The following is a 25,016-nucleotide window of genomic DNA, read 5'->3' as shown; positions in this document are numbered from 1 at the left end:
CTCATTTATTACAACCCAAAGCAAATAAATTATTCCCTCACCTAAGCGACATTGAATAGCATTCTAAACCAAATAATTTTATGGCAAGGAGAGATGAAAAAAAGATAAAAATGTGAAAGGAACAGCTTTCATTAGATCAGGCACAGGAAAATCAAGAAGAAGCAGTCACTACATACTAGTAAAGAAGAAGCAAAAGTCCATGGAGTTTAAATTTTTGTCTTGGATCTTCAGCATGATTATTGGCTGGAATAAGGAAGTTACAGGCCTCCCCAGGCAGAGCAAGATGGATGGCAAGTACTAACACATGTGTCAGAGGCTGGCATCCACTGGAGAGAGGATGCAGAGGTCTGAGGCTGCTAGACACAATGCCAAAAGAATTATCCCAAAGGAGAGGAAGGGTAGGGTGAACAAGAAGATGATACGAGATGAGGGCAGATGTGTAGTAATTGGAGACATGAAGCAAATATAGAGAATCTCTTTTTGGAAGTAGAGGAGGGCAAATCAAGTGTTTGGACAGTTCTCTGAGAGCAAAAGAGAGTTATTGACATTTTTGAGTAAGAGTCATATGATGAAATTAATTTTAGGAATATTAACTCTAAACACAGTATTCAAGCTAAAGAGAAGATACTAGAGATAGGAGTCAAGATGGCAGTAAGAAATGTATGTATTCATCAAAGGGGAACACAACCCAACTTGAGTGATGATGGCGATAATAAAAAGGGTAAATGTATGAAAAGACAATTTCAGTGGATCAAGGGAGAAAAGCATTACAGTGGGTAATGCTGTGGGGATGAGGACCACCAGGCAAATAACCCAAGGGGTGGCATCCACAAGTGAGGAGTCTCAGGGGTTGGCAGCTGCTAGACACATAACTCAGAGGTCTATAAGCGTACTGGGAAGCAGGATCCAGAGATGCAAGTAGAAGCAGGAAGAAAACTGGTGCCTTGGCAGGGTCTGGGCACATAGCAACCAGAGGAAGGGAAGCTGGAAGTTTCACAGTTGCTGGGCTCACAGCTGGCTGGCTGGCAGCTGGTAGGTTCACTGTAGGTCTCTTGGCCTTTGTTCAGGAGCCAGGTATGGTCTTGACAGCTGCTGGGCAAGCAGAGAACATCCCCACCGTTCACATTCGTAGAGCAAAGGGCAATGGAGGAGGGAGGAGGAACATGACAGGCATTTCTGAGGGATCCCAAGCTGTAGTTTTCAGAGCAGTAGTTGTGACCAGGCACAGTGAGATTTCAAGAGCAGGCAGCGGTTGATTTGAAGGAAGTGAGGTTTCAAGTTTCTCATTCGGCTTGCTTCCTGAAATACCTGCAGAAGGTGGTGATTCTGTACATACTCTCTTCCTCCTTGTTGCCTGAGATGGCATCAGAACTCTATTATAGCCCAAGAAGTGGTGCCACCACCTCCCATAACACTGGGTGCTCCTTGAAATGCCTTCCATTGATTAAGTATATCTATAAAGCAGTGTGATGGAATTTTAATAGTACCTCTGCTTCTTAAATTATCCAACCTAAACAGATATTTTAAAGGTCATTTGCTTATTCTAATTATAACCACCACTACAAAAACATTCTTAGAATGCTTCTCTTGAAATTGACTTGAATAGCAGTAACTAACTTCTTTAAAACAATGGCAAATTATCTCTCTTTGAGGGGGAATCTTATGCTTCTTGGAAATTGCCAAAGGTAAAAAACTTGAAAGCAATTATGTCATAAAAGACTGAAAAATCCTATAACCTATACGATTTGGGGCAGAGAGAGTCTAAAAATAGTATAGTATATTGGGCTTCCCTGGTGGCTCAGTGGTTGAGAGTCCGCCTGCCGATGCAGGGGACACGGGTTCGTTCCCCGGTCCGGGAAGATCCCACATGCCATGCCGCGGAGCGGCTGGGCCCGTGAGCCATGGCTGCTGAGCCTGCGTGTCTGGAGCCTGTGTGCTCCGCAACGGGAGAGGCCACAGCAGTGAGAGGCCCGCATACCGCAAATAAATAAATAAATAAATAAATAAATAAATAAATAAACAAACAAACAAAAATAAAAATAAAAATAGTAAACTATAGAAAATTTCAGTGTGCCGAAATTTGTGCTTTGCTCTATTTTAGAATCCTGGTGGAAAGTGACTCCACAGTGAAATATCTTTTTTTAAAAAGTCATGCTCATTTTATTCATTTCAATAAATAAATTAAGTCAAGTTGAAAGTTTGATTTATGTGTATTCTTAATACAAATAAATAAATTGGACTCAGTTTAAATTATGGATCTTACTGCAAACAGAAGCAAATAAGTAAAACCCCTTTAAAAAATTATACAACATGACGTTTTTCATAGTTATTATAGGCTTATCATTTCATGGTTACTCATGTCCCAACTGAAAACTAATGTTCTTGGTTAAAAAAAAAATTAGAACAATGATTAAGACATAGAAATGGATTTGGTTTTGCTTTTTCCATTGATTCTGATGGCAGTTTCTAAAGAGGAACATTTAAACTGCTGTACATGGGCAATAGCATCGAAATAAATGTAGAGTTTTCCTAGTATGAATACTTTGAAGGTTATTTGGGGATGTATTTAAACGATGCATGATTGTGTTTAGCCTCAACTATCCCACTGTGTTTTTCATATACCAACATATCTAGTGGCTCCAAGGGCTATTTTTTAAAAAAAAATAATTATCTACTTGATCTAAGTTCCAATTCCCCTTAGCTAAAAATGCAATGTAAATCACAGCACTTCCTTTTATTTTTATGTTCAGTGGATATGCTTATTAATTCTCCCTCTGTCCTGGAGTAGAATCTGTGAAGTAGATTGATTTCTCTGTGAGCCAATACAGGACTATTTTACTACCAGGGAGAGAAATAAGAAAAAAAAATGATATAGCCTCTGAGGTTCTGTGCTAACATGTTGAAATTATCTGAGTATTTTTGGTCAGAGAACATTACCCTTTGACGATTTGTACCTGATGTGTTTGAGGAGCCCGCCCTCACTCCACTCCCCACTCTGCCAGCTTTCATCACGTGATTCTGTTTGTACACATTGCAAGAGTCCTCTTGTGAAATCCTGGATGCTTCAGCTGAATGGCATTAGTAATAAGTATAGCCATATTTAATTGATTGCTTACCAATTTTATAGGTCAATGCTCTTTATGCCTGCTCTTCTCGTTTATAAGCAAGAGTCCAACATCTGCATCATAAGTACATCAATATATTTGTGTGTATGTATGTATATGTATTAGTGTCTATTCTGGGCAACACCTTGCAGTGTGCATACCCACATGTGTAATGTCAATTTATCCTCATAAGTCTTTACAGTAAATTTTAACATTTCAAGTATTCATGAGAAAAATTGAGATATAGAGAGTTTTGATATGAAGGGAAACATTTAAACAAAGGGGGTTCAAACATTTGTTTGTTTGTCCTTGACCCCTAAAATGTTTTATTCCCCATTATCCAATATGACAGTATATAGAGATACATTGATACCATCATTTACTAACTGCGTGACCCTGGGCAATTTGCATAATCACTCTGATCCCCAGTCACTATCAGTATCCGTTCATGAAACAACAGAAATATTTATGCCTATTTTCAGTGTCATTTTAGGGTATGTTGAGATGTAAGAAAAACTAAGTGTAAACTGCAAAACACTATAGCAGAATAATTCATTTTCTTGCTTTGGAATTCTTAACCCATTCCAAAGAGTACCACCTTGGGTTTAATTCCCTTAGAGCACCTCCACGAGACTCTCACTTTTTGGTTGTGAGTAGGTAACACTGCAAAAATATTCATGGATTTCAAAAATTAGAAGTGCCATGAATGTGGGTTGTCCCCTAATATAACAAATGTTGAACTGACGTTTTTTGATAATGACTCTCTCAGTATACAAGTAGAGCTCACGCAGACATAACAGCAGGTACCTCATTAGTGAGCTTTTATAAACTACATGTTTCAGGCTCTTCTTCTGATGCAAGAGCCCAGGAAGAGACTGAGGAACTGGGTATCCTGTGTGTTCCTCCAGATTTACCCACTTTGTTGTTTTTTCTTCAATGAACTAGGGGTCCTTACCTCTCCTGCTCTAGAAAAAACAACACTGATTTTCCCTTTTTCCTGAACACAAAAAATCCTCAGAGCATTGCAACAATAAACTTATGCCAATAAATGACTCCCTTGTATTCACTCATTCATTCAACAAATATTTATTGAACATTTTGTATGTGCAAAACATGATAAACGTTGACAATGATACCAAGATACTATTGATTTCTGCTTCCAGACACATCCAATCTTGTAGATGTGATAAGATGGATACACAATCCATGTCACTGTTTAATAAGTTCTATAAATGGTATATGGAGAAGGGCAAACGTTGTTCACGGGCTTTACCTAAAGTTGGCTTTTGATATTAATTTTGAGGGATGGGAGGGAATGGCAGGTGTTTAGGAGAATATGAAGACAATTCAGGCTGTGGCAAAAGGTATAAAGACAGAAAAAAAATGTTGACTGTGTTTTCAGTGGAGGGTTCTTACAGGCAAGTTGTAGTAAGTAAACTTAGATTCACATGCTAAATCTAATTCAATCATCAAGAAAGTAGTTAAGATTTTGTCCTACAGGCACAGTGATCCAGTAACTGATTTCAAGAAGAGAGCTATGATTAAATTGCAGCACAGATTGGAAAGAGGGAAAACCCACTGTTTCTTGCAATGCAAAGAAAGGTGTGTGTGTGTGTGTGTGTATGTGTGAAAACACACACACACACATACACACACACACCTTTCTTTGCATTGCAAGAAAAACATTCTTTTTACATGACATATTTTCTGAATATATGACAGAACACTTATTAGCTATTATTTACTGAGTCCTTATTATATACCAGACATTGTTCTAAGTGCTTTACATGTATTAACTGATTTAATCCTCCCTAGATCCCGTTCAAGTAGGCGTGATCATTATTCTCAATGTATGTGGAGAAACTTAGTTGATCCTTAATAAATATAGCATTCACAAAATATAACTTAGGTTTTCTTTATCAAATAAAAATTGACCATTACTTAGTCAAGAATCTCTTTTACATACTTTTATCACCATCTATCCATTTTCACCAGGGAAAGTCAACTTTCAAGGAATATAAAAGAACACGAAGACAGAAAGAGATTCAAGTGTACTGAAGACCCTTCTGTCAAGCTTTTTTTCTCCTGCCCATCCTAATATTCTGATTAGTATTCATCTTAGCTTGGTTTAGAGAAGACAACCAGTTAATTATCTGAAGTCAGTATATTGCAATCTGCAACATAATGAAGCATTCTAATTTTAGCACCCCCTGTTGGATGCCATGTGTAAAATCACAAAATTATACTCAATTGAAAGAAGTAAGTAATGTAGAGTTTGTGGTAACTGATAAAGTTGTCAGGCTGTAATCTACTTTCAACTGAATTTTTACTATAATATTCTTGAGTATGGAAACCATGGCTTATGCATGATTTCAACAAAATTGGCTACACTCATTCCTACTTTATTCATACACAAGAACTTTCCTTCCATGATGTTAGAAAATCATTTGAATCTTTTCATTCCTGTATTAAAGACAGTGTAGGTGGAGGTACCCTTCCCACAATTCATATTTAATCCTTGTATTGTGTCCCTTTCACATTATTAGTTACTATTTACTGAGTCCTTATTACATACCAGACATGGTTTTACATGTTTTACATGTATTAACTGATTTAATCTTCACAGCATCCCTATTCAAATGTTTCAGATTCCTCTCTGTGCCAATATATTTTATCAGCTTTATTGAGGTATAATTGACATACAATAAGCTGAGCATATTTAAAGAGTACAGTTTGTTAAGTTTTGACATTTGTTTAAACCCAAATCAAGATAATAATCATATTCATCACTCCCAAAAAATCTCCTTATGCCCCATGTAGTCCTTCCCCTCCAGCCTTCTCCACCTCACTCCACCCTTACCCCATCCCCAGGCAACAATTAATCTTCCTTCTGCCATTTTGTGTTAGTTTCTATTTTCTAACATTTTATTAAATGAAATGAAATTGTAGAGCATAATTCTTTTTCTCTTTCTTTCACTAAGTATACTTATTTTGAGATTCATCCAAATGGTATAGTTTTTCCTTGAATTGCTGTTCAGTGTTCCATGATATGGATATAATATAATATGTTTATCTACTCATAAGTTGATGAACAATTGGGTTGTGTGCAGTTTTTGGAAACTACAACCACAAATATGCTATGAACATTTGTATACAAGTTTTTGAATGGACACATGCATTCAATTCTCTTGGGCAGACACTTTGAGTGGAATGACGTGATCATAGGATGTGTCAATGTTTAACTTTTAAGGAACAGACTGTTTTCCAAAGTGACTGCATCATTTTATATTCCCACCAGCAGTGTATAAGAGTTCAAGTTGTTTCAGGTTTTTTTCCAACATTTGGTATAGTTACAGTTTTAAAAATTTTAGTCATTCTATTAACTGTATATAGTAGTATTTCATTGTGGTTTTAACTTGCTAGTGACTGATGATTCTGAGCATAGGCATTGCTTATTTTCCATTTTCCATCATTGCTTATTTTATATCTTCTTTAATAAAGAAACTGCTCTATGTTTTGTACATTTTTCTATTGGGTTGTTTGCTTTCTTATTGTTGAGTTTGGAGCGTTCTTTAAATATTTTAAATAGAACTCCTTTATTAGATATATGATTTAAAAATATTCCCTAACAGTCTGTGGCTTGTCTTTTTATTCCTGTAATACTGGCTTTTTGAAGAGCAGTTATTTTTAATTTTGATGAAGTTCAATTTATTAATTTTTAATTTATAGATTGTATTTTTGATGTTGTATCTAAGAAATACAACCTCGTGTCTTAAAGACTTTTTTGCCTATGTTTGTCCACTCATTATTATTTTTTTTTGAAATCTAATTTCTATCCTCACCAACATTTCAACCTGTTATCTTAAAGATCACCAATGATTAATTCTCTACCCAACGGCTATCTTGGCCCTTGTTCTGAACTCCATGGCACATTTGACATTGCTGTCCATACTTTCTACTTTGAAACATTGTTCTCCTTCTATTTCAGCAATGCTCTAATCTCAAGGTTCTATTTCTGTTCCATAGAATACCTGTTTTGTCTTTATCTACTTCCCTTTTCTCCTTCTATTCCCCAGAATATGATCCTTCTTAAGCCTCTTCTTCTGCATTCTTATCAATCTGCATTCATTAATCTTAAGCATACGATTAATAGCTCTTCATGAATTCCTCTGAATTAATAATTATAGGCTTGCTCTCTTTCCCGATATCTGTACCTGCATTTGCAATTGTCTTCTAGATCCTTCCACTGGGACACCTTATACTTCAAATTAAATATTTATATGCACACAATGTACACAGTGCTTTCTCCCAAGTTGATTCCTCCTCCCATGAAATCTATATCTGCTTATAGTACCATATTCTCTTAGTCACATGGGCTTAAACTTATAAAATTATCCTCATTAATACTTCTATCTCTATCATATTGCCAAAGATGAGATTAATAGTGAAGTTTAGCTCAGGTAATGTCTCTTCCTTGGTTGCACTTATCTTGAACACTTCTCTATTGCCGCCCCCCCAAAAAAATTCAAAGATCCCTAAATTGTCATTCAAAGCTATTCATAATATAGGTCCAAAAAACATACATTGCTAGTCATAAGTCCCTCAGGTTTTTTTTTTTTTTTTTTTGGATGACCCTATTTGCCATTCTCAGTATTTACTGAAAATGAATGACTCACTAACATTGCTGGTTACCTCTTTGCTTCTTAGATGCTTTTCTATCCTCTCATTATCCATATCCTACTTATTCTTTACGGTCAAGTCAAACATAACAACTACCAGAACACTTTCACTTCTGCCCAAGCAGAAGTAATTTCTTTTCCCTTTGAACTCATTTCTACATTACCTATCTCCTATTATACTAATCATTTTGTACCTTATATTTTATTCAGTATACATCTTATTATTTTTTAATTTAATTTAATTTTTTTTTTTGCGGTACGCGGGCCTCTCACCATTGTGGCCTCTCCCGTTGTGGAGAGCAGGCTCTGGATGCACAGGCTCAGCGGCCATGGCCCACGGGCCATGCCGCTCCACGGCATGTGGGATCCTCCCGGACCGGGGCACGAACCCGCGTCCCCTGCATCGGCAGGCGGACTCTCAACCACTGCGCCACCAGGGAAGCCCTACATCTTATTTTTGCTTCTCAGTAATAATTACATTAAAGACATTATAGCCTTATTTATGCTTGTATTGCTAAAAATGCCCCACATGCTCACTGTTTTTTGTAAACATTTATTTTAGAAATGAATAAAAATGCTTTAGTCAATTTTTTTCTCTATTCAATTAGTGCATTTTATCATCTCTTACTTTATCTCAAATATTTCTTTTTTTATTGAAGTATAGTTGATTTACAATGTGTTAGGTTCTGGTGTACAGAAAAATTATTCAGTTATATATATATATATATATATATTCTTCTTTAGATTCTTTTCCATTATATGTTTATATCAAATTGAAGACTTGCATGTAGTTCAATGTATGTGATGGTCAAAGGCTGTGAAGGAAAATTTATCAGGGACTGGCAGAGTCTGTCTTAAGTCATATTTTCTGATGTTTCCTAATCTGTTCATTGGATGTCGACGTATATCTTCGACCTTTTGGCCATTAGTTTTATAAATTAGAACTAATCATTGTTTTTGGTTCTTTGAGAGCTTTTCACAGTGAAAGCAAGGACTTACTCTAAACCTCCTAGAAAGAAAGAGGCATAGGTCTCTTATAGTGCTTGTCTTGGATTTTTCCCATATAATGCACTTTAGAGCCAGGGGTATTCAGTTCACCTCCTGGTCACAGAAGACCCTTGTTCAGTTATTTCCTTTCATAGCATAAGCACCTCTCCTGGCTACTTTTTACCCCAGACTCTCTAGGTACATAGGAACTCCAGAAAATGATTTTATAAGAAAAAATTATCATTTTAGAGTGTAAAGGTTTTCTAGTTGTTTTTTGTTTGTTTGTTTTTAATAGAGCATGAGATCAAAATAGCAATGCTATGACTTGTCAGCAGCTCAGCAGTCCCACTAAAATCAATAGCTGCTTTCTGGGAGTTTGGTTCTAGCAAACCTTTATCCTGCCAGAGAGAACAGCAGGGACAAATGAAGACTCTGAGTTCCCTAAAACCTTTTTTCCTCTGAAGCATTATTTTATAACACTTCATAAAATATAGAGAATCACTCTTCTTCAGTTAAAAAACTGACACTTAATTGATTCAGGTCTTTATCCTGGTCTTTATAACAGGCTATTTCCCAGTTCTGATAGAATAGTTTCTTGCTTTCTTTTTCCCCAAGCTGAAGAGGTTTTTTTATTTTCCTAGAAGTTTTCTCATAATATTTTAAAAGCTCTCACATCTTTCCTTGACTAATACCTCTAGAGATGGTCTTATTTTATAATCAGGTAAGTTAATCTGTGATGAAATACTCTAAAAACCTGAGAATTGGCTACCATAAATAGTAACCATATATATATTTATATATTTTTTTCATGTTGGAAGTAGGAAAAGGAGATATGTTCCATTCTCATCTACCTTATATCACCAGGAGTTCTTCTCCAGAGAAATTCAGGTCTATTCCAGGGGAAAAAAAAAAATAATAATGGAGGACTCCTTCCTATCTAAAATACTTGTGGATTGGATTATGTAGCAAATGGTCCTTTACCTTAAAAAAAGTCCTAAATCAGTAAGTTCCTTGATAATGATATGAAACATCACTAAGAGTATGGAAGACCTAATTTTATGATAAATAAAACAGTGCCTTTCATAATAATCATCCAATACCTAACATTTCAACATTAGATTTGGGCATGAATGAACTGACTTAAGGTTTTAATCTTCATGCAAAAAATTAAAGAAATGAAGAAACTGAAAGAAAGAGAAGATAATGTGACCTTGTAGGTGAGGCCTTTTGGGTCCATTCAATGTACTTTTGTTGTTTAAAGTGTTATAGGCCTATACTTCCCCATTCTGTCAATTCCAAAGGAGATTCCCCTTGATTGTGAAGAACTGTATGTATAGAAGTGCTAGTAGGTTTGGGACTTCTTTCAGCTACAAGATCCCATGACTGATGATTATGCTGATTAGAATCTTTGTCAAAGGGAATCTCTACCCATTTCATGCTGCTTGGGGACCTATTAATAGTAACTTTACTGAAATACAGAGGAAGACATATTGAATAGATTTGCTTGTAGCCTCTGTTGGTCAGATTAATCAGAGTAGCCAGTGGAATGACATACTCACAGGAAAATTCATGAGAAGTGTTGCAGCAAAAATAGAACTGAAGTTTTCCCTTCCCTGAGAACAAGGAAAATAAAGGGGAGAGTGAACAGGCTAGAGAAGAAACATAATCTGGCCTGAAAGTGTTAATCACTCCTTGTTTTATTTTAACTGTCACTAATTTGTAGTAACTAGATTTGTACTTACAAAGCTAACCTCACTCCCTGACACTATGTAATTTACATTTGGCACCTATCACCCCTAACTCTGTGTGACTTACATCCTGTGCCTCTCACTTCCTAACATTATTATATCCCTGCACTTACATTCTATACGTCCCTTGTAACAAATCACCCCTTATAGTTTTTGCATGTCAGAAACAAGCTCACCGGCCGATAAACCAGAGGCAAACAGACGCAATTACCAGACTGCCGGACACCAATTTTCCAGGCCCCCTGATGCTAGCTATAACTGTTTTGAAATAATGCAAAGGAAAGGAAGAATGCAAGATGTTCACTACTTTGATCCTTATCATGTACCCCAGACAGCAAGCCCCACATATAAAATCTTCCCTGATTCCCAAGGAGGGAGAGACATAGCTCTTGAGGCACTAGCCTGCTGTGTCTTCCCTTCTGCCTGGCAGAAAAATGAAGCCATCTCTCTCTTCCTCCAAAATCCCTGTCTCCGTATTTCCGTTCGGCCTCAGTGCACAGGGAAGCTAATACTTCAGCAACAGAAGCAGTGCAGTGTAGAGACGTGTTGGATATTGTGGGGAAAACGTCCCCATAGGTCTCTTGCATTTCTGCTGGTCTTTAGAGCAGTCACTGGTTCCCTCTGTTCTGAATTATCTTTGCAAGAACATTTGTATAGCAAACAGCCTTGGAAAATAGAAGTAGTATTTCTCTCTGGGGCAAGTGACAGGCATGCTTATTGTCCATTCTCATGTCCATGATTCAGGCTTCCTGAGCTCAAGATTCCTCTCCTATAAAACAACTCACTACATATACAGGTATCATGTGGCCATCTTACTACAGGCCTTTGTGAATTGAGGCTCAGGAAATTGCTGCAAAGGCTAACACTCTGGCTCTGCTATTGCCACGAATAATAAAGTATTTTTCTCTGTTCCAGGTGTTGCATGTCTTCTGCCAGCATCCATGTAGCTGTGACAGGCTATCTTGTTAGCTTGCAAATAGGGTAAAATCTTGGACATTTTATGGTTCTTATTGCCCTTTCTGACCAGTTTCTCCTTTCTAGCTGAAACTGTGGCACTGCAATGTCCTAACTAACTCTGTTTTAGCAATCATTTATTAAGACATAAATTTTTAATAGAAATACAATAATCATAATAATATGGAAATAATGATGACAAATTTATGCAGCAGTAACTAGTGGAAATCAATCAAAGTTATCAGAAGATGAAGTAAGCAACTTGATGCCATATTGAAAACATATTAAAAACTTAAAGGACATTAAAAAAACTGACAAACTGGGCTTCCCCAGTGACACAGTGGTTGAGAGTCCGCCTGCCGATGCAGGGGACATGGGTTCGTGCCCTGGTCCAGGAAGATCCCACATGCCACGGAGCGGCTAGGCCCGTGAGCAATGGCCGCTGAGCCTGAGCATCCGGAGCCTCTGCTCCACAACGGGAGAGGTCACAAGAGTGAGAGGTCCACATACCGCAAAAAAAAAAAAAAAAAAAAAAAAAAATCTGACAAGTTAAAGGAACAACGGTAAATCATGGTTTAGTTAATAAACAGTCAATAGTAAAGCAATAGTTGGGTATAGAAAATTTTTCTTTAGAACAATGTAGTCATATAACATGTCTTTTAAAAGAGAGCCCACCGGGCTTCCCTGGTGGCGCAGTGATTGAGAGTCCGCCTGCCAATGCAGGGGACACGGGTTTGTGCCCCAGTCTGGGAAGTTCCCACATGCCATGGAGCGGCTAGGCCCGTGAGCCATGGTCGCTGAGCCTGAGCGTCCGGAGCCTGTGGTCCACAACGGGAGAGGCCACAACAGTGAGAGACCTGCATACCACAAAAAAAATAAATTAATAAAATAAAAAAATAAAAGAGAGCCCACCTCTCTCAACTAGGCTAAGTAGTACTCTTTAGGTACTTTGTTTAGGAACTGGTAACTATGAGGGATTACTCAAAACACCTCCAAGTGTAAGATATGGAACTCAGGGGCAAAAGTTGTTGAATAATGTAACTTATTTGTTAACAAGCTAAAGCACTCCACTAGGGGTCAGCACTGCTGTACTTCAGTCATGGATGAGCCATAAGTAACAGCCCAAGGTTAATAGCCACGAGACCTTGTATGTAGCCTTTTACTGTCCGTGTAGCCCAAAGTTTTGAGTGCAGGTTGCTGGATAGTAGGGAGTAAAGACCTCAGAAGATAAAGGCAGGTGATGACTGTATGGCAGACTCTGAACATACCATCAGCAGAAAGGTGTAGGACATGGTTTCACAGGAGCTGTGTGCAGGCATGCTGGTTGGCAGTTGGTGGATCCCTTCCAGTTTCTTGGCAGTCCTTCAGGAGCTGGGTTCTGCCATAACTGCCACTTGCTAAGCAGAGGACACTGATACTGAGCAGGGCCCTGTGGGGTTCCTGGGCACAAAAGCCTTTCTGTGTCCCCCATTACTTGATTACAGGAAATAGGCTTTATTCAGCCTCCATGACCTTCCCTGAGTTCCAGCCAGCAGATTCAAAATGTTGCTAATTAGGGAAGGGAAGGAATGTGGAGACAAGGGACGGGCAGCCAAAAGAAACAGTAGTGCAGACTTGGGGCAGGGTCCTGCTGCACCATCAAGGGATATGCATCTCAATATCTTTGAGCTGTTTTGTAGATACTAAAACCACCACCAGGTGGGAGAAAATAACATTAAAGGATAGTATGCTGCCCACAAGCATGTTGACCCCAGACTGGTTGGAATAAGAAGGTTGATGATGCTGACCCCACTTACCTCACTACCAACAAGTCAGAAGCTTGTACATGAGCTGATCACATCCTCTTTGAACTATTACTATAAAACATCTCACTACCCCTCCCCCCAGGTTGGGACACACAGTTTTGAGGGCATTAGCTTGCTGTGGTCCCCTTTGCCTGGCAAAGAAATAAAGTTATTCTTTCCTACTTCACCCAAAACTCTGTCTCTGAGATTTAATTCCATGTCAGGGTACAGAGGCCAGATTCAGCTTTAACACCTCTGAGGATCACATGGAGGAAGTGTTACTAGAGGGGACAAGGAAACATGGTAATAACCTCTGGGGGAATGACAGCTGTAGTTTTTAGCTAAGCAATTATTGAAAGACAAGATGACTTTTGTGTGGATTCTAAGCAAATTACCTACTCATAGTGCTATTTCCCTCTTGTGCTGTGACTTCTAGAAGTTTTTAAGTGATGAGAATTGGCATCCAGTGCAGGCTTTATTCTGACTCCCAGTTTCAAAAATGTTGATAAACATAACTCAGTTATTTAGAAGTCAGGAAATATGACAAATTACAACCATAGAAAAGTACCCACTGAGTCTCAAAAATAAAAAATTATGGTCTTATCTACCATTCAGCAACCATGCATTTAGAAAAACAATATTCCAACCTTCATTAAAAGATACTTGAAAATCTGAGGATAGATTAATGTTTATTACATCTGTGATATTAATTTAAGATAGGCCACATTTATGATCCAGTAAAGGTTTTTATGTGTTATGTGTGGCCTTTAATGTACATATATGGGTCATTAAAATTATTGTGCTTAGTACATTTAAATATTTTTAATAAATTTCTCACAAGGGATACTTTGGATTATGGCCAGTGGAGCACCAGAATGAGAGTCACTAGGCCTGAGTTCTAGCCCTGATGCTGCTTAAGTAAATCACATAACCTCGGCAAGAATATTTACTAACTGTATAAGTGAAGTTCAGTAAACATCTCTTAAATGTTTAGAAATAATTGTGATTCTATGAAAATGTAACTGTGATAGCAATGAGGGACCATAAGAAGAATTCATGTACAACTGGGCAATTGGCCTTTACAACAAATACTCAGGGACGTCAGCATTTCACTCAGCTACGTGATGGAGGTATGGGAGACACAACCCTGATTGGACATGTTTCAGAGCAGAACACAGCTTCAGATGGTATTTGTCCTCCAGAGTGGCTCGGGGGTCAGAGTGTAGCATATTTTTTTTGGATTGCCTAGCATTCTGTTCGTAGCCTGAGAGCCCCAGAGAGCTAACCTTACTTTAGAAGACCTTCCAGTACCATCTCAAGATCAATGCTTTGATCACCATAGTCATTTACTGCAGGAAATTAAACCAGACTCCCGGGGACCAAGCCACCATCAGCTGCAGCATCTGGGAGACAGGAAATGGGAGCAGGCCCACTGTAAACAATCTGCTGAACAAATATAGACTTGAAAAATGAAAGAACTACACTGACCTCTGTTTCTGTTTCCTGAGAAAGAGTTCTGAAAAATATTTCACTCAGTAGTAATGAATATTCTAATTTTAATATGGTAAGTACACCTGTGACCATTACAAAGTTTTACTATGATTTACTGTAAATCCAATCATTAAATAAATACAGTAGAGCACTTGTGAGTATCAATATAGCTAAAATTTTAAATGTTTCTTTCACTTTCTCCTGCAGCTTCATTTAATAAAATATGAAGTCCAGAGGAAGACACTTTGCTCTTGAGGATCTCAACATGCATTGTTACATTGGTTTCCTAACATAGAGAGTGTCAGAGTGAATGTAGCTCATTCCAAGGGGAAACAAAAACAACACTTAATAACCCTACTGTAAAGGTTGACAGGATTTATGGTGGAAGAGAGCTTTTAAATCCAAGTGTTACAATCTGCACATTCAATTTAAATAAACAGCATGCTACAGTCCATGAAGCAATACTGACAAGGCAGTGAACTGCTACAGGAGGTGTTATTCTTAGCTTTTTATTGAACCTTCAGTCTTCTTTTCTCATTATCTTTGACAATTAGTAGTTACTGAACTCCTGCCCGGGCACTGGCCCTGGACTTGAAGCAGTACCATATTGAGAGATGGAGGAATAGTAATGGACCATTTTCAGTATTTACCTTTGAGATTTCTTGGTTCTTGTGTCTGGATGCAACCACATTGGTTTTGCCTCTTGCCTCCAAGGAATAACTCTCTTTGAATGTCATTAATGAATTTGTTTTCATAAAGCCAGAGACAGTTATGTAAAAGTCAGGCAAATGGCTTAGTACTACACAACCACAAAAAGGTATTTTTTAATTCAAAAGTTAACTTTTAAGTGTTTAGTCTATTTGTACCTATCTGCTTATGGTATATTTTATTGCTTATCAAAGCCATCACTTGATATAACTAGTAGTGATGCTTTATCAATTGTCCAAAGAAGTATAATGCTTTTGCTTTGTGTTGGTTGGTTGTTCTTTTCTTAGCTTTTTTTTTTTTTTTCCTATCAATTATCATTCTTTCTGTTTGGGTCCTAGGGCAAGAATATGGAACAGTTCCTGACATGAAAGAATTTCTAACTGAGGATGTAATAGGAATTCTCTGAAGGTAGAAATGGGAAACAGAACTAGAGAAGACTATTCTGGCTGCAGGAAAGGTGTCAGTGACTCTGATGCAACATAGAACAAAATACTCTCTCTTATCCCATTAGTGTCTATGACAAGCTCAACATTTTCAAAAGGATAATTATTTAACTAAAAACAGGTAACGGGGCTTCCCTGGTGGCTCAGTGGTTGAGAATCTGCCTGCCAATGCAGAGGACACGGGTTCGAGCCCTGGTCTGTGAAGATCCCACATGCCGTGGAGCAACTAGGCCCATGAGCCACAGCTACTGAGCCTGTGCGTCTGGAGCCTGTGCTCCGCAACAAGAGAGGCCACGACAGTGAGAGGTCCGCGCACCGCGATGAAGAGTGGGCCCCACTTGCCGCAACTAGAGAAAGCCCTCGCAAAGAAATGAACACCCAACACAGCCAAAAATTAATTAATTAACTTTAAAAAAACAAAAACAAACAAAATAAAAACAGCTAAGGACTAATGGATATGAAAAACAGAATTGCTAACAACATTCAGACCATCGATCTCATGTTTTAGAAAAATCTGACTCTGTAGCATCCAAACACCTTCCTTGACACCTAGGTTATGTCAGTTTCATATGATTTAAAGTTCATGCTCTTTCCTAAGATGTTGAAAATCTATAACATTTTACAGACTCCAACGAAATATGCATAATTCCTTTCTTGAATTTATTCCTGAGTTACAAATGAACCGTCCAATCAACTATACTTAGTTCTCTGACTGTAGCCTCTATAGACTCACAACAATGTAATATACCAGACCAAAAATTTTCAATCAAATTCTGTATGCAGACCTTCCATATGACAAAGAGATTTTTACCCATGTTTCAGCTAGTCTAGTGACAAAAAAAAAATCTAATATAATCAGGTAGTCAAAACTTATAGTTCAAACTCTGAAGTCCAACTCACAGGATTAAAATCCTGGCTATACATTTGCTATCTGTATTATCTTGGACAACATATTTAATTTATCTGTGTCTTCATCTTCACTGAAAAAAAAATGGAAACTAAAAAATAGTACTTATCCAACTGGGTGGCTTGAGTTTAAAATGATGAAGCATATGTACACAGTGATTGTTAAATAATTAGAATCAAATTAATAAGAGGTATATTATAGTTCTTGGCACAGTACTGAATAGACAAGGAAATGTTCTTTAAATTCACTATACTTGGCTTCTAGGAAAAAAGCATGTTGTTAAGCTATCTACGTTTTGAAGAACCTAAGGTAAGCAATGTCAATACACAAATCCTACCGAAGCCTTTCTGTTCAGTCAAGAAGAAATTCCTTGATCTATGAAGAATATTCTGTAGCATGTACCCAGTGAATCATTTCTACGGTTTTTGAGAATGCTACACAGATTATCTGGGTCATGCTCCATACTACTTATGTCCTTTGCACATATAATGAAAAGATTTTCTTAGTCTCTGTCCTAAAATTTAAATTCAGTATAGAGAAATCATGAGAATGAGGCTTAGGTCCAAGAAGCAAATATCATATAAAGTACCAAATGATATCTTACATATTTTTGACACAGACATTGTAGCAAGCATTCGGTGGGCATGATATCATTTAGTTGTGACAATCTTCTAATGAATTAGGCATTATCTCCATTTTCCAATTAAGGAACTGAGTCTTAAAAATGTTAACTTGTCCCAGGGCATATAGCTAGGAAATGGCAGAATTTGTATTTAAACAAGGCTTAGTCGTAATCCAAGACCAATTCTCTTCCCACTACACTAAATTGTCTACTAAACATTTCTTCACATCCCCAAACCAGTCTTCATTCCAAAACCAAGTGTCTTTAGCCCCTGAGTCCACAAAATTTCTCTCTGTAAAGAGTTCCAGTGTGTTCCATGTAGGGTTAGATTAGATACTGGTTTCTTCTTCAGCTAACTTCTCCTTAGGTGAGTGATCATGCTAAGCCTGGAAAGAATGACTGGCTCAGAGGAGTGGAACTCTTCCCTATTTGAGTTACATTGGTAATGTCTGCACTGTGAATGAGGTTCATGTATGTCTGCATGATTGGCTGTGACTGGAATCCTGAGAAGCTGCCATGCAGATGAAGTCTCCTTACCATTGCCAATGCTGTGTTGTTGCCATTGCTGCTATGGCCAGAAGATTTATGTCAGTGTTTCTTGCTGCATGGATACTCTGATGTTGTGACTGCCATATGCTCTGTTGCTATTGATGGGATAAACAGTGTTCATTCAACCTCTTTCAGACCTGCCTCAACTACCTCTCAGCTCCATCCCTCTACAGAAACACCTGTGTAAGTGGTGGTTTATGGATTTTAGGTTTAAATCTTCCTTTTTGGGGTGACCTCTACCTAACCTATTCACAGAGCTGGCACGTTAATCAACACTAACTTTGTCATAGATTCAGAGATACTTGCCAGCCCACTTCAGCAAAGCATGGCATGTGGTTTTGAAATGTTTTCCTTAGTATAAGGTGCTGCTTGTGTCTTTCCAGATACAAAACAGCTTAATCTCTCATTTTTTGGATGAATAGCTTTCTTAATATACTGTAGGTTTCTGGGTTTATCTACACATCCCTGCCTCCACCCTTCATATCAAGTCTCTGAGCTCGATAATCATGTTGCTAAATCTTAGCATTTCTTATAGACAAGGTCATGTGCTAAGCACTTTCAAATGATTAACTTATTGGATCTCACAGTTGTCCTACCATTATCATCACAATTTTGAAATTGAGGAAACGGAGAGTGGTTTAAAAACTTGCACATAGTCCCACAGCTGGGATTCAAACAGGCTTCACCAATGCATCTAAGATCAGACGAAGGAAATCTGATTTCAGAGTCCATGCTCTTAGCCACTAATTTATGTTGCCCTGAAAATCAGAACTCTATTTAAGAGCACATCCATAGTTTCCCAACAGCCAATCTGTTCAAAACAAAATTGATGAGTCTTCACACATTCAGACTCCGTGGTTTCATGATCTTCAGAGCATGTTCCCCATCCTCTGGTGACTACCACCAATGTGTTCTTTTATTCTGGTCCATACTATACAAACAATGGTAAGGGAACATGTTCTCTTTTTTTTCTTCCAAATATTTATACTTTTCATTCAGTGGGGGAAAAAAACCCTATAACATAAACCCCACAAATGTGTTGAATAAAAATAATAGTGACAATTGTTTTTAATGTACATAAAGTGAATTTATTTAATACAAAGAATAAAGCACTGAAAAGCACTTCAATAGTGAAAAGAGGAAGAAAAATACATGCTAAACTTGAACTTATCATATTCAAACATCTCTGGCCCCATGGTTATGAAGTCTATGGAAGTAAAATTCAAAATTATCTTGTACTAGTCAAGCAATAGATTCAATGTCATAGTTAACTAAAAGAGTGCTGTAATACAAATAAAATAGTGATGGGCAGTGAGGAGACACAGGTGTGGGTTGTGGTTCTGATGCTATTATCTACGTGAGCAACCTCTGATAGAGTTGAACCCATCAGAATTCACAAGACTAAATGGGCTTCAAGGTGTCTTTAAACTCCAACACTACATGGATTTCTGATATTAGTAGCACATTACCTTTATTTATTATAATATAACATGTCATATTATAAGCCAGATTCAATGCTAAGTGTTTCCACGGATAATAATCAGTAGTCAAAGTATAATGTGGATGTTTTAAGTATTCATATTAGTCCCTGGTGGCAACTCTCATTGTCCTATAACAAATAGTGTCCTAGTGACTTAAAATAGTTAACCTACTTTCCTACCCCAGCTTACCACTAGAAATGCCCAAAAAAGCAAAAAAAAAAAAAAAAAAAAAAAGTAAAAATTCTTCTCTTTGGAGACAGTCGAGGACATGTTCATTCAAACACATGCAAAAATAATTCGTGTTAAGAGAAATAAAAATTCCTAAGTATCTCAGAAATCAATTTATCCAAATTCGAATAAATCTACCCTACACATTCTTCACTTACGAGGCAATTGCAAACCACCAGTAACACAGCAAGTTGGATCATAAGTGTTAGAAGATGATTCCAGGAGTTGTGGCTCTGGTGCAACATAGGCTGGAGGACTACAGGAACTGGATTCAGGGCTCTGAGATTGGCATTGGCTAAAGTCACAGTCCAGAGTTTGGCAAATCTTAGACATGTGTCTTGAGTGGACAAGATTTTGCCATGTTGCTCACAGGTTGGCAGCTGTGGACTACAAAACCCATTTGCTGGCTACTTCCTGACTAGCAAAGCTGAGAAACACACTCCAACACAGCTGAGGAACTTCTTGATTGGCATACTGTCCTTTCACATGCCCCAGAATTAGAACACCTCATTTGGCCAACCCTGGGGAGGAAGGCACTTTGTACACAGCTGTCCTCTGTGTGTAATTCCTGTTCACCATTGGGTACTTTGTAACTTGTGGTTTCCCTGAAGTTTTCTTGAAAGTTGTCCAGGAGGCAGGTCCTGCCGTGGCAGTTGCTAGGTAAAAAACATCCATCTTCAAAGTTTATAACATTCGATTCATGTATGATGACAGAGAGAGTTGGGACATTATAGAAGCTCTTGAGCGAATGGCTGGATCTCTGGGTCATACTGTGAAAATCTTTGATTGAAGTTGGTCCCAAGGATCCAACATGCTGATTTGAAGATAAAATTCATTACTGAGGAGGTTATATGCTCAAAAAACTGGGTATTGGCTTCTTCTCACAACTCTTTCTACGTCATTGCTTAAGCTAATTTGAAGGATAACATCTCATTAGCACTTTGTTTAGTTATATATGAAGATGATGCCTTACTAACAAAGAAGCCAGTCCATTTTGAATGTTCAAAGTGGCTTTCATGTTAGCCCCAAAGCTGACTCATCAGGGTGGGGCTTCTCGAATATGAGGCCCAACATGTCACCAAGCTAATATTTTTTATTTTTTTTCCATTAGTCACCATGCCTCTCTTTACTGGTAAATGGAAAATAAGAAATGTATGTGGAAATGGCCAATTGAATACTGATTAATACTCATGACCGGAGTTTTGAGAAATGGCACCTTGGCAGAACTTGGTAATATGATCAAGACATTTTAGGTAAGAGGCTGTTTCTTTTTTTCTTGTTGTTGTTGTTTTGTGGTACATGGGCCTCTCACTGTTGTGGCCTCTCCTGTTGTGGAGCACAGGCTCCAGACGCACAGGCTCAGTGGCCATGGCTCACAGGCCCAGCGGCTCCACGGCACGTTGGATCTTCCCAGACCGGGGCACGAACCCCTGTCCCCTGCATCGGCAGGTGGAATCTCAACCACTGCACCACCAGGGAAGCCCAAGAGGCTTATTTGACTGAGCCCACCCCCATTATCCTTCTTACTCTTCACCCAAAGTACTGAATGGGGCCATTGCCCTATAAACATCTTTCCCTTTGTCTGACAATTTGCTCCTCTCATCTTATTGAAAGTGAAATTTAAATGTTGTCTTTTTATAAAGCTTTTCCCTGATTTTCCTGGTTAGATGTTATTACTTATTCCTCTGAACTACCAATGGATTCTGACACGTTCTTTATTATGATTATATTTTACACCAAGTAATGTATTTACTTATAGCTGTTCTTGATAATTTGCTTTCTAACAAACCTGTTTCAGGTATGCTTTTCATTTTTGTTTACTCAGTGTTTTGTTTTTGACGGCAGAATGATGAGCTCCTACATTTTCACATTATCATGCTGCATTTAGCATAGTTTCAAACTCATAGCACAGAACTTACCGACACAATTTCTGTAACACATTCTATGATTTATTTAGCTCAGCTTCTGACAGTGAAACAACAGAAGTATATTTTTAGCACAGCACTCTGGTCTGCCTTTCTTGGGTCTGAAGCAAACCAAGAACATTGAGAAACTTTGAACAACACTTATACAAGCACCTCATTGATGTATAATGGTCTGGGGATATTATATATTTAAAATGACACTTCTGAGTGTCCACATTCAGCTTGACAGGCTGTACACACAACTTGTGTATAATGTCTTTGTAATAGATGCAAATTATTTATAATTTTGAATGACCACTCTGTGTGATGAAAGATCCCAGTATGTGTTCCACATGAACCCTACAACAACTAATTTAATTCTTTGCACATTTATATTTAGCATTACACAGAGGCTTCTATTGCAGCTATGACTCTCCTGCTTAAATGCATTAAATGGATTCTCATTGCGCTTAAAAATAAGATCCATTCCCCTTAGCCTGGACTACAGCTCCTTTTAAGATCCAGCTGCTGCCTATTTTTCTAACTCCAAATCTTATCATTTCTCTTCTGCCCAATACGCTTTATTCTCCCAGGTCTCTACTCAGCTCCTTGACCATGTCAAGACTTTCCTTTCCTCAGTATTTTGCATGTGCAGCTGCCTGTTTCATTCCTTCACTGCCTTCTCCCCCTCTTTATACAGCTCCCTTCCTCATTTGCTGTGTCTCAACTGAAGTGATTTCCTTCATCATCCCACTTAAAAAAGATACCATTCTCAGAGAATCATTTTTTTCTTCACAAAACTTATCTCAGTTTATAACCATTTTACTTGTTTCTTCATTATGTCTTTGCCACTACACTGTGAGTTCCATAAAGTCAAGAAGTATGTATATCTTTCTCTATTATATTCCCAACACTGAACACCATTTCTGGCTGTTACATAATAAGAACTCCATAAACATATTTTGAAAAATTAATGAATAGAAGGTGCTAAATGAAAATTCACTCAGATTATAATTTAATGTCTGAAGGAATACAGTTCTGAAACCTGAACATACCCAAGAATTGGCAAGGGTACAGAGCTTAAAGAAAAAGAAATAATGATAACCATGTCTACATTTCAACTACCCCTTTGTGAAATAAGAACAAAATCATTAAGGAAGCCTCTTATTAACATGGCACAAACTGAGTCAATTATTTTAAAATAACATTTGATTGCACATAGGAATGTTTTTGAAAGCTTTTACCAAGAAAAAGGGCACCAATTTTCACTGTCAGCACAGAGTCCTGTTGATAAATTCTGAGGGGCAAAGACAGGACATCCTCTAGGCCAACATTCCCACAATTTTCTCCAGCAGTCAGCCTTCTTATTAACCTCACAATGTGTAGTCAATTAGTAAATGTCTGTGCAGTTCCAAATCTCCACATGTAAGATAGTGTCATTTGTGAGTAGGTCTGTCATTTGTGAATAAAGCCACTCCATGAGTTCTTTTCTCTTTGGGATGAGGCACTAACTTGCACATTCTATTTAACTGAGTATTGAATTAGTAGGTATTTCAGCATACAATTTGGATTTTGACTGGTGCTGAATTTTTAGAGGGAGTTACCTAGCTTATTACAATGGAACGACATAGGTGAGGACAGCTGGCCACCTTGCAATTGTTTTCATTCAACCTACTAAAAACTAAGTATTAATTTTGTAGACACTTGAATAATGATAATTATGTAGTCTATTTCACAGAATTATTGAGAAATAGGTAGAAATAATCACCTGATTTCTTGTGGTGACTGGATACTTTGCTACTAAATGGTTGAATAACAATTTCCTGGTCTTGAAGTATACATGATTGCAGCTGTAGTGGTACCTCCTAGCCACCAGAGGGTGGAATATTAGCATTTGCTGTGGAGAAGTGATTAAACATAAGGGTTTCACAGTCAGACTGCCAGCATTCTAAGCCGAGATCTACAACCATAAACTCTAACCTTCAGTTTCTGAATTGGTTTCTTCACTTTTAAAATTAAATTTATGAGTATCAACCCCATAAGTGTGTTTTAATGATTAAATGAGATGATATATTATATAAGATACTAGATAGCCTGCCACATATTGAGGGATAAATGAGTAGCAATTATTTCTGATCAGGTTAAGGATCATCATACAGACCAAGGTGTTGTTCTTATGGCAGGATCAATCTGGGATTGATATCATACTATAAGGTAAAATTTAAAAGTCTCTTTATTGTGTTTGAGATTATGTTGTTTGTGTCTGTAAATGTTGCACATTCCACCCTTTTAATGGTTGGATTGTGTTTAATGTTATCATTAAAGGCCTAGACAACCTGTCTCCATCTCTCAAGAGCTTGGTAGCTATCAGGTTGAATAGTTTATATTGTTTTTATATTCGATTATGTGGCTATGTTGGACTTTAATCACTTGTTCAGCTGTATCAAAGCAAACAAAAATTCAAAAATTAGAGTTACCCTTCAATAATATGCTTCACTTAAGTTTTTCCACAATTTATTTCCTCTCTCTTTGCCTTAGTTTTATGGCACCAAACAAACATGCCAAAGCACCTAGAGTTAATTTAAATCCATTCCTTTTTTCCAACCCTAGATACAGTGTGCAGCAATGGAATACTAGACTAAGAGTAAAAAAACCGGGCTTCTAGCCCTGTTGGTTCTGTTAATTCACTGCATGAATTTGAACATCACTCTGCCTCTCTGGATATCCTACAACATAATGAGTTTAGATGAGAAGATCTCCAAAGTACTTTCCGGTTACCACATTCTATGATTTCCTAGCAGAATCTCAATATCTTAGAGTTGAAAAGGACATTAAATGGCATCTTGTCAAACCTATCTACTGAATGAAAACCACACTTTCATTTAAGCCATATAATCTTTATTAAGAGTATTTATGAAAAATTTTAAAGGACAAACAAAAGATTGATGTTTGTAGACAATTAGATGCCATTCATGCTGGTAGAAATCCACAACTATAAATTAATAGTCCTATTGTATTTGAGAATAACTCCGAGAATAAATAAAAAATATGTTTCTCTGGCCAAGAACACATTGGTCTACCTCAAAAGAGTGTGCTGAGGGGAATGTCCAACTTCCTTTAGATATAACATTTTGTAAAATAAGTCGAATACCATGTAACACTTCTCAGACACTGTAATGCAAATACACAAAATTTTAAGCTCTGGAATACTCAAAATTATGACATTATGACCATAATAATGATCCTATGTGGAATATGGAAATAATCTCTTGCCAACTTTCTCTGTTTATAATGATAAATAGATTCTCTTAGAATGTGATAATAAAAGGATTTACGTGTGACAACATTTCTTCTCTGAATCTATTTCTAAATAATTGTGCTTCTTGAAATAATCCTTGGTCATTGACAATTCAATTAAATCAGACTT

At 37.5% G+C, this 25,016-nt stretch overlaps 2 protein-coding genes across 2 annotated transcripts; both read right to left on the bottom strand.

Moving 5' to 3' along the window:
• Positions 1 to 257: 257 nt before the first annotated feature.
• KRTAP26-1 (keratin associated protein 26-1) lies at positions 258 to 1,211 on the bottom strand (the record flags this gene model as incomplete). The annotated part of the gene is given in 5 exon segments (XM_081235327.1): positions 258 to 301; positions 304 to 356; positions 772 to 775; positions 778 to 889; positions 891 to 1,211. Coding segments are annotated over 5 exon segments (534 nt in total), but the record flags the coding sequence as incomplete, so codon positions are not given.
• An 18,624-nt stretch (positions 1,212 to 19,835) lies between these two features.
• On the bottom strand, positions 19,836 to 20,454 carry KRTAP27-1 (keratin associated protein 27-1; the record flags this gene model as incomplete). Its single annotated transcript, XM_081235326.1, is given in 3 exon segments — positions 19,836 to 20,022; positions 20,024 to 20,103; positions 20,107 to 20,454. Coding segments are annotated over 3 exon segments (615 nt in total).
• Between the last annotated feature and the right edge of the window lie 4,562 nt (positions 20,455 to 25,016).

Source organism: Mesoplodon bidens (genome assembly GCF_964165515.1).
Source record: "Mesoplodon bidens genome assembly, chromosome: 5".
NCBI classification, from domain to species: Eukaryota; Metazoa; Chordata; class Mammalia; order Artiodactyla; family Ziphiidae; genus Mesoplodon; species Mesoplodon bidens.
Note: the sequence above shows the minus strand (reverse complement) of the source record. Positions and strands in the feature narration are given on the sequence as shown.